The sequence below is a fragment of the Megalops cyprinoides genome, chromosome 4 (assembly GCF_013368585.1).
Source record: "Megalops cyprinoides isolate fMegCyp1 chromosome 4, fMegCyp1.pri, whole genome shotgun sequence".
Classification (NCBI taxonomy): Eukaryota; Metazoa; Chordata; class Actinopteri; order Elopiformes; family Megalopidae; genus Megalops; species Megalops cyprinoides.
In genome coordinates this window covers 24,843,857-24,854,662 of record NC_050586.1, presented here as the reverse complement: position 1 = coordinate 24,854,662, position 10,806 = coordinate 24,843,857, and the positions used below count along the sequence as shown (strand labels likewise).

General features: G+C 37.9%; 1 protein-coding gene across 1 annotated transcript; it reads right to left on the bottom strand.

Annotated features, from left to right (window-relative positions):
• Positions 1 to 1,689: 1,689 nt before the first annotated feature.
• Positions 1,690 to 9,205, bottom strand: tmed4 (transmembrane p24 trafficking protein 4). The gene is made up of 5 exons (XM_036526952.1): positions 8,897 to 9,205; positions 5,198 to 5,298; positions 4,678 to 4,803; positions 3,862 to 4,008; positions 1,690 to 3,674 (listed from the first exon to the last, which is right to left on the bottom strand). Exons 1-5 carry the CDS (start codon positions 9,036 to 9,038, stop codon positions 3,525 to 3,527), a joined length of 666 nt encoding a protein of 221 aa, XP_036382845.1. The 5' UTR covers positions 9,039 to 9,205; the 3' UTR covers positions 1,690 to 3,524.
• Between the last annotated feature and the right edge of the window lie 1,601 nt (positions 9,206 to 10,806).

Sequence of the window (10,806 nt, the reverse complement as noted above, 5' to 3'; positions counted from 1 at the left end):
CTGTTTAGCATTATTTGACCATTTCAAGTGATCTATACCAAGATCATCTTTCTTAGTTAGCATGTCCTTGAAGTTATCTGTTTTGGTTACCTTTGGAACTGTTCTGATTATCTCTGACTCAATAAACCCTTCTTTGAGACCCTCTTCTTCTTGTTTACAGGTACTGTTGAATGAAATATCAGGCCCAGAATCAGAGAAGCAGAGGTTTGGCAACCATTAATATTAAATCCCATATGGGGCAGAAAAGCTGCTCCATCACTGATTTGTGATTCTTGCTACCTATTGTTAAAGGGCTTCTTTAGCTAGAGATATTGCCATAAAGGAGCAGTTAGACAGAATAATTAGCAAATGGTGCTTGCATGTGCAGGTTGATCTTTTGGTAGTCTTGTGGTTTGACGTGGTCATCTGAATGAAAACTCCTGGCATTATCTTGATTCAAGGTGGGGAACACATGCAGCTGAACACACTTTCATCTTCATACAAAAAATTATATATTGAGAATATAATTTGAGAATATGTTTTTTGTAATATGTAAATTATTGCCATTTTAGTATATTGCAATACATTCCTGTTTTTAAACACATTTGCATTTACAAGACATTCTTGGGCTGAACAACATAATTTTCAATATATTTTCATATTATATAATATATTTCATTTCAGATAAACCAGTTCAGCATTGTAACACAATATGTTAGCATAACCAATGCAGTAGTAACAGAATTTTTACCATTTTGCCTGTATTCATACACCTATTTAAGATGAATGAATGAATTTCCTGTGCTATACAATTTGAGTGGAGAAAGTTTGCTGTATTTTACAGTTTGAGGCATTCTACAAGAACTCTAACCTAAGAATGCCTCGTAGTATACGCCCCTCTTGGACTTTTAGTCTCTATTCTTGAATTACCAGCTGTATTTCCACCAGTAGTTAAAGATCTAGACATTATTATTAATAATATAAATATATATTATTATAAGGAATATATATTACAGATGTATATATAACATATATACATAATATATATAATATATATATATATAATAGATGATATATATAATAGATGATATAATGATATAACATTATATAATAGATGATATAACAATATATTAATAATAGCACCCCCTACAGGCCACATGTTTATGAATTTGAAATGAGTTTTTGACTGGGATGATTTTCAGCCTTGCCACTACCAGTTTGCATATGGATATCTTTATGAATGTTCACAGGAAAGGAGCAAACGTTTGCAATGTTTTTGCAATGTTTTATTGGCTGTTTATAATTTTTCTACAGCTAAGTATGTTTTTATTGGCTGAATCATTTTAACATACACCTAAAAGGCAAAAAATACAAATGCCTACAATAAGCACAATGGGCACAATTTTCCTTGTGATATTACTGATATTCCCTGTGAATGGTGAGTCATTTTGGGAAAAAAAGAGCACGGTATTAAAAGGGTAGCATTTAAAGGCAACCTTAGCAAGGTTCTGTACAGCAGCAGCTAACTTTTAAAGGTAAAACATAAGAGTTGTAATGACACCCACAGAGAAACTTGCATCATTTTCCTGGAATTTTCAGAACATAACAATAAATGAATTTAAAGTGTAACAAAAACGTATTTATGATTTAGTTTGTGAACACAATATTGAGAAAGAGGCAGAGATTAATGCTTCAATATATTTGAACATAAAAGTTTAATATGGAAATTCCTCATTAATAAATTGCATTGAAACTGTGACCTCAGATGTGTATTTAGTTGGATCAGTGTACACTACTTAAGTTACCACTGGGCTGTTTTTGATTAAATATAGGAATGGTTCTCAAACATGTATTTTAGATAATGTCAAGTTCTTGAAATTTTCATTTCATACTAAGCTACTATCTTTTCTGAAAATTTGACAGTATGCCTTCACATATTTCTGCAAGTGAGCACCCTGAGTGTGAACAGTTCCACAGTTTATCTGAAACCATCACATAATTCACATTTATTGTGAAATCTGTTCCCCAGTTTGTATGTACACCATGATAAATAGTCACATCTATATTCCATGTACACCCATTCTTAGTACCTGACTTGTCAGCTAATGTCAGATCCAAGGGTCCTTGTCAGAGCTGAGACGTCCCCTCTGTAACTGTTTGATTTACTCTTTTTAATATTTCAAGTTACTTCATTGAAAACACATCCAAACAGGATGTCTGTATCACAAAACCTGACCAACATGCCACCTGACTGTAAAGGAGGATGCTGTTGCCCGAAAATATGTAACAAATATATTTACATTCATATATACACTTTCATGTCTGTAGTACAACACAACAGGGACAGTTAAATCCATTCATATCCCCTGTATAATAAGATGGTTTATGTTTAATGATGCAAGTCTTCAGTATTTGTTGCATAAAACTAAAAAATGTAAGAACTGTATTTCTGTAATAGTCTGCCCAAAACTTGCCTCTGTATCTAATTGTAGTGCTCAAAAAAAATCGTACCCTAGGAATCAATCTGCCTTGGAATTAATATATTATTTCACAATTCCTCCTTGCTGAATTTCTCATGCTAATTTAGATGACGCTCCTATAATAGGTGTTTATTATGACTAATGGTAGGAGATTGCAGTGGATTAACAGAAACATTGATTCCGTTCTTGTAACAGATGGGTTACAAATTAGGTCATGTAACTGGATGATTATCCAAATGTAAACTACATTTTGTGACCAGGTTTGGGCTTCTCCATGGAAGGGACCAACTATCTAGGTAAAATGTCAACACAACACAAAACAACATAACACAAAAGCCAATCACAGTTGCTAATTGATGAATTAAACCTCTTTTTGGGGTTGTTTTTCTTGAAGTGCACCTATGATAATGCACCTGCAATGTTCAACAGCTGTAATTTCTTTACCACCATAACCCAGAAGGTAAATAAACTTTTTCTCGCAGATCTTATACAATTATGACTTTATCCATGATTTTGAAAGATTTAATGTGTCCTTTCCTCGTATAAGCAACATCCAAAGCGACTTCTTAAAGCTTCTATTAAGTACATAGAATTTTCCATTTCCTTCATCAACTGCAACTAGATTCACTGATGAGATATTTTGGCACACACAGTGCTTTCATCAGTGTACAGTACATTACATTACATTACTTCATCTAGGAGACACTCATACCCAGAGCGATTTACAAATAGTACTTGCACAGAACGGTTTACTTAAACCTTATGAAGACACCCTCTGTGTTAAAATGTTATTTTTTATTTTTGAGATTCACATGATGTGAAACCTGGTAGAAAAACATAAACGCACCACCTTTTTAATGTCCATAAAGATATTTGGTCTAAAACGTATTTATTTGATTTTCAATGAAATGGCTCTTTCACCAGGTGTTTGTGTACATGCATGGTTGTTAATTTGTCTGTGTATTTGTACATCGTGTTTGTCTGTTTGTATATCTGTATGCCCATATCATGAAACTGTCCACAAGTATGTCTGTATTTCCCTGTCTAAACATGCTATGATGTGTGTTACACCAGCTTTTTGGCCTCAAAGAAGCTCTTGAGGTGTCTCATCTGCCAGACTCCTGTGATGATGAGGATGAGAGTCTGAGCAATGGACCACCAAAGCACTCGCTGGTTTGTGCTCTCACTGGTCATACGGAACCGCTCCTCTCGATACTGAGAAAGAGACAGAAAGACAGAAACATTCAGTTATGTGAATATGCCTCATCATAAATGAATAATGAATGAAAAATAATGAAGTATTAATAGGCTTCACCACATAAGCCATGTGCAGTAGTTATCGAAATAAATACAATACTTTTAAAAAGTGCAGATACTCTTTTATTCTGTTGCTCAGACTCACCCGTTGATAGTTCTGCTCCTTCTGGATCTGTTCTACTTGGTCAAGTAACTGTCGGACCCTCAGCTGCAATTCTGTGAGTTTGTCTTTTGCAGCAATCTCTGGATAGTTGTTGGTGTGTTCTCCGACCTGAATATCCAAGTGTACTCTCTGTGGAAAACATCATCATTATGATAAATAGATTCATTAAATCTGAACAATGTCTGTTACGTAAGCCATAAATGTATACCTGCAATTTCATCGTCTCTCAGTGACCACATTGTTTTATCAAGGAAACTTTAATCACTGCATTTTTAAAGCCTTGTACAAAGATGTTGTTTACCAAATTTCAGGCCATTCCAAGCAATAGTTCATGAAATGCACTCATTTCACATAATACATGCAACATTGATTAACAATAACAACTGCCAAATTTGGTACCAGTAACCATGTGTTACTTGTCTTCACCATATTTGAAGACACATTTTCAGGTATGGTAGAGCATATGCGTATAAAATTTTTATCAGTCATTATTTGCATCTAATGCATGAAAACTGTAAATTCATGACAACAGTTTTGTTTGAAGAAGAAACATATGAGTTACTGCTAAAAATGTGCTTCCAAAGAACAAATTGTACCATGTCAACACTTCAAACTGTTGATGGAAGTCATGTTGCTTAAAGTCAGTACAAAATACAATACAACAAATGCAACATGTGTCCTAAGGGCATCACATTTGTTGTGACTGAACTTCTCACAGCACCTCTTTAGGTTGACCAAATGTAGTCAAATCTGACATGTTTTTGGAGTGGTGGAATAATGAAAAACAGTCTCTCTTACAAGCTTTCCACCAGCAAAGAGGGCCATCTTGGTAGAATTAGAATGCAGGCAGATCTGGTGCTCTCCAGGTGTGTGTGATGTAAAGGTAAAACGACCATCTGAACCATACTGACGTGACAGGACAATCTGGGCGGGGAACAAGGAAAGAGAGACAGAGATAGACTCTTGTCCATTAAACTATGACATCATTTATATCCATTCACATCAATTATACTTTCCATTATTATCTTTCATTTTCAACACTTGCCCCAATCAGATTTGTTTTTTTTTTTTACTTATACAGTATGTCACTTATTGTTACTCTTTGAAATACCCAAACACTGTTTATGAGTTATTAACTTATTTACATACACCATATACGGTACATTAGCTTTTGCATAAAACAATTTATCTATAGCTGAATTTGCAATGCAATTTAGACATCCATATCAGAGTAACATTTAAGGTTGCAAAAAGCAAAGCTACAGACAAGACCAAAAATAAATTCATCAGAGCTGCTTCCCAGTGAGTGATACCTTACCTTGGTATCTGGGTCCTTGATCTCCACATGCATTCCCAGACCAGGTGTTGAGGGGAGAAAAGACCCTGTTTGCTTGTCCCATAACTGGGTTCTGTACTTCCCTGTTGGAAAAAATAGAAACAAGCATGCAAATAATTATTATGGTAATGTATCTTTAAAGGCACACATGCTCATCAGGCTTTCCTGTACTTCACTATACATATTTTGGCATACACATACATATATTCACAGAAGAATTCAGGCTGAAGAAGAATTCAGGCTGTTCTGGTGGCAAAGGGAGGGTCTGACCCAGCACTAATTGAGTGTCCTTAATAAATTGGCCACTGGGTGTAGAACCCAGTAAGCATCGTCTATTGAGTCCACTGTTTCTGTCGCAACGAAAATTCAATTTAAAAAGATTACCACTAACATGTTAGTTGTACTTTTTGTTTGGAAAACTGGCAGGCCCTGACTGGCAATATAATACTATAACCATGCATTCCAAATGACCATATTGCATATTTCCTTCTTGTGAGTTATCATGAGTTATCAGTCTAGCACATGCACATTTGTGCATTCATGAGATATAATCCCGGCTAAAGAAAATACGTTTGTGATTTGTACAGAGTGAGGTGTGACAATCATTGATTGTTTTATTTTACATGTCACAGTGTCTGACTGCGACATTGCCGTTGCCAATCAGTGGTAGGTGGGGATCTTATGGACCCTCACACAGATAAACATCCTGCTGAAAGACCCACCCCTACAAAATAAGCAAGTAGAATGGCTGATACATACGCTGAATTGGGTTGATGTGTGGCAAAATTAAACTATTGTTGTATGGGATTCACATTCCTCTTGGATGCTAACAAAAGTAGTTCATGAATAATTTTTTTTTACTGCAAAAGCAATTGCTATATTCTACTGTCTCTTGTGATATTGGTAGTATTGCCAAATCAGATCATGTCCCAGTGTTTATGAGGTTTCTACGTGGAGATTTAATTCAAAATTGCTAAGTGCATGAATCTCAACCAAGTGGGAGAAAACGTAAGTGAATATCCACATTTTCGGCGCTACGCCGTGAAAACCCCGCCCATTTCAGTTGAACTCCAATTTGCATTGGAGCCGGTTACCCAATCTGACTAAACGCGTCTGCCCAGTCAGACTAAGAAAGGCCACGGACAGCCCAGCGGAGACGAGGCAATAGGGGAATTTCCTAATATTCTCTTCAGCAAAGCAATCAGAAACAGCAGAAGACAAACAAATGCTTGGTAAATTAAACTTTTTAAAGTTCGTCTAAGTATGCCATAAAATGGCTAATTCTTGTACTAATTATATGTCCAGTCTTGAAGGTTGCATCATTTTCGCATAGTTTTGGTCCCAATATTGTGACTTTCAACTTTAACCCTTTGCCATTGTGATCTGTGACCCCTAGATCTCGCATTCTTTGCAAATAATTTTTGTGGTTAATTTAATTCAGTATTTGCATCCTGTTCTCCACGCTGGTATACTATTGCCACCTATGACATCTACATTTGATTTGTTACACATTACTGTTGATGCTATGTGTGGACTCTGCCACCGCGCTCCGGTGGGACCGACGTGGGTCTGCTTCTGTATAAAAGAACCCGGGATTCATTTTTTGAAAATCGCGCACTCTTTTCAGACTCACGACCGTCTGTTGATGGTTACCCCTACTCTCAAAAAAGCCTGTCATAACGGGCAGAGAAGCTCTACTCCTGTGTACATACAATGACCGACTTCGAATTCAAGATCCTTTCTCTAAATCAATCACGATTCCACTCAATCGAGTAACCAACGCTTCACAAAGTGGGGGGTCGTAAGATTGCAGGGAACTGCATTTAGATTTGCATTATATACTGACACATAAAATAAAATAAGAGCCTGAACAGTGTGTATTGAAAGAAAAAAATTAGGCTGTTGCAATTTTAATTATAGAAGTTCACATTTTATTACACAACAAAAATATCAACGTAACTAGCGCCGTTAGACAAAGAAAAATGGATGATGAGGCAAGGGAGGAGGACGGTCGACAGATAGGACCTTCAACTTTAACTGAGCAGGAAAAGGGGAAAATCGCATGTCATCTCCCTAAAATTTCTTAACTGAACTCTGTTGGTAACGTTATCTTGTAATCCTCCGTACATTTTGCATATTTATCGAGCAAACAGTATATTCGAGACTGGCAGGTAGCACAGTCGAGTCAAGCAGCGGCGACGTGCAAAACCGGGATTGTACTGGGGGCAAAACGGATTTAAATCCTGGCTTGAACCCGGGTTTCTGTGTAAAAGTGGTTCTAGTTTGTTTCATAGCAGCCACTCAAATCGCATGATGCCAAACAAAGCCGCCACAAAGATACACCGGAAACACTGAAATTGATGGGGGAAACTACACTTGGATCCATACTCCCTAATCTGTATACTAATCTATCCGGAAGATACAAAACCATCTGATTTTCACAACACCTGCTCAGAGGTGATGTTTGTGAAAATGCATATTAATCTCATTAACACTATTAAGCGGTTGCTGACCATGACCACTGTCTTGGCACCACTGGCAGCCAAGTGTCATGAGCAAAATATCCGTTTACTCGTGACAGGTCCTCTTGATTTCCAACTGCATTTTTAAAGACACAGTATAAACTGTTGGATACATACAGCACATTCTTTAGCCCTTCATCCACAAAACATTATATGACTGTTTAAAATCCAAACAGATTGCATTTGATCATTTTTTGAAAAACCAAAGCTGTAGTTGCCAGTAGTTGTTACTTCATATAATACTTGAATCCGACTGGATTGGTCACCTTGTATAATCATGGTTAAAGCTGGCTACTAATCTTCGCTCTCCCGTGTAGCAGCACCATATGCTGACATCCCAGCAAAATTAGTTGTTCATGCCAGAAGGGATATCAAACCGGTAACACTCTTTGCATTGAGTATGTTTACCTTCATGCAGAAGAAATAAATTCTGTCTCCCCTATATGGATCTGGATGTAGTGGTCTTACTCTGTAGACACTTTTTGCACAGATCGATGAGGTAAATCGAGAAAGGCAAGTTAATTAATCAGAAGGCGTATCTTAAAATGAGTTGACTGTAGATCTTTAGAAACACAACGAGACGTTTCCAGCTAGCTGGCTATGTAGAGAGCACTGAAATTTCGCTTTCTTACCAGCCGGAATCACTCAAAAATATCTATCAAGCAAGCAAGGTTTACACTTTTCTACACATGAAGTCACTGCTACGTATTTACACGCATTGATGTAAATTGGCGTCATTCGTCTTCTAGGTGCAACGTTTTACGTCTGGACAAGGAGGAGGAGTAAAAATGCGTGGCAAGTCAGATGTGGCCCCTGCCCGGTTGAGTAGCGAGTTACTACAGTAACTCGAATAATTGATGTCCACGTTTAGCAAGCGAGCGAACTCTTTTCGACAGTTCTGTTGCAGCACGTTAGCAAGCTTGACTTACTGTTGCGAATGGTTGAGTACTAATCAAGAATCCATTCTGCATTTTCAAGAGGCGTGGAAACAATGGTCAACACAAATTAAAACAAGGTATGTCCATGAAGAGAAACAAAGAATGCCACCAACCAAGGACGGAAACAGCCGCCTTCTTTAATTCAACTGATGCATGTTGTGCTACAAAGACGACGTGGTATGTAAACAACAACTACACCTTACAGGCACAAGCGAACTCACCTATTACCATGGTCTCATCGGGAATTTCCTCTATGAAACATTTTTTCTCGATCTCCCCTATGTGAAAGTACAGCGCGTGGCTAGGAGTCAGCGGGGCGAGCAAAATTATACAGACGGGCCACGAGAAACTGACGGAGAGCATCCTGACATGTACAATAACCCGGCCATGTACAGCAACGTCAACCTAACCTGCCACTCGCTTATGCGCACAGTAGCATTTTTCGGTCGAATGACGTATAGTATAAGAAGATTCCAGCTCGACGTCACAAAACGAGCCACTTTATTTCCGGGTGGATAACTTCCGCCGTAACTTTTGTTATGCAGCGCCGCCCAACAATGTGATATCCGGTTGCGTATTTCTGCTTAAAATCACGGGGCATCTTCTACCAAAATAAGAGTTCATTGACAAAGCCACATTAACATTAACCACTTAGCTGATGTTAATTAACATGTTAACGTAAGCCGTTTTCGTCCATCCGTGCTAAGGATGAAGAAAAGAGAGGCTGAACCGTTTTTAGTGTTTGATTGTGTTTAATTACCTCATGCCGCAAATGCTCTAGGTTATAAGGTTTTCCATAATGAAGTATCCCTCAAATTATCAAGTACCCTGTCCACAAATTCCCATCATCACATTACCTATAATGCCTTAGTCAGTTTCACATTCAGAGAGGTTTCAAGACGATGCTAAAGCATTACAAAAGAGTGCTTGTAGAAAAAGATTTTGCTTAAATTTAAATAGAGAATATACTTGGTTGAGGTTGGTGGTGGTATGGAAAACAAGGTTTTTAACTATGTTTCCATACTTTAACTAAAGTGGGTACAATCAGAAAATGTCATTCATACCAGATTTAGAGCATTGCAGTTGTTGAGGGGGTTACCGTTTGACCTGAACACCCTTAAAACCGGCCTAATGGGCTCTCTCGCTATACCTGAATTCAGTGCCTCTTCACACAAGCTCTCCTCCAGGCCACATTTTGTCGGGTGCCGACCTGCATCCTGAAAGCAATGATGCATCGAATTCCCCTCAGCATAACATTCCATAACACTCAGGAAACACTTCAGCACACCAGTTTTTTTTTTTTTTTAATCATCGTGCCTTCCCGAATATGATAGGAACAACTGACTGCACACATGGGCAGGTGATCCCCCATCTCAAAACAAACGTGTACAGGAATAGGAAACATACACATTCAATACCCATGCAGTGTGTGATTCCATGGACTTCATAACAAATGTTGTATTCTAATTCCCTGGGAGCACACACAACACATTCATCTTCAGGAACAGCTGCCTTTTCTCAAAGGTGAGAGACAATGACTGGGGAGATGGTAGGAGAAGAAAAACATTTACTCAAAATGAAAAGACAGTAGCTTACATTTTTATCATTTGTTTAAGGTGACAGTGCCTCTCTCTTTCACCCATTGATCCTAACACCAGTGCTGAACCCTGCTTCACTTGCAGAGGCAAGATACAACACAGCCCATGTCTGTGCAAGAGATGTGATGGAGCACACTTCTGGGATCCCAAAAAGTCAGTTTTGTTGTCTAGACTGTGCTGGTGGAGGCTTGCTTTACAGTCCTGAGAAAGTGTGCTAGCTAAGTGTGGTGTGTTGCATGCTGTGAAGAATGGCATACTTGATTAACTGTTTTAAGAGGAGGATATACAGCCACAGAATAAGGCTCTCTAACCTTGTGAAAGGAATGAGAAGTAGACACATACAGTATTAACTGCCAATATTTCTGGAGTTTGAGGTTGTGTACTCAACATTTTTTCCACCCTCAAAAATATTATTAATTTCAGTTTAACCTTAATCTTCACTCTTTATACTGGGCTGTTATTTCCCCAAAGCACAACCAGGTCAGTCTTGACTGTAGGCTTGCTTTGCCTTTCCCATGTAAAGAATTTGAATT

Coding starts and splice junctions, on each gene's coding strand:
- tmed4 (XM_036526952.1), bottom strand. CDS start 9,038: ATGCTCTCCGTCAGTTTCTCGTGGCCCGTCTGTATAATTTTGCTCGCC. Junction 4,009..4,677: donor TCTTTGCTGGTGGAAAGCTT/GTAAGAGAGACT, acceptor TGTTTTCCACAG/AGAGTACACTTGGATATTCA. Junction 3,675..3,861: donor AGGAGCAGAACTATCAACGG/GTGAGTCTGAGC, acceptor TCTCTTTCTCAG/TATCGAGAGGAGCGGTTCCG.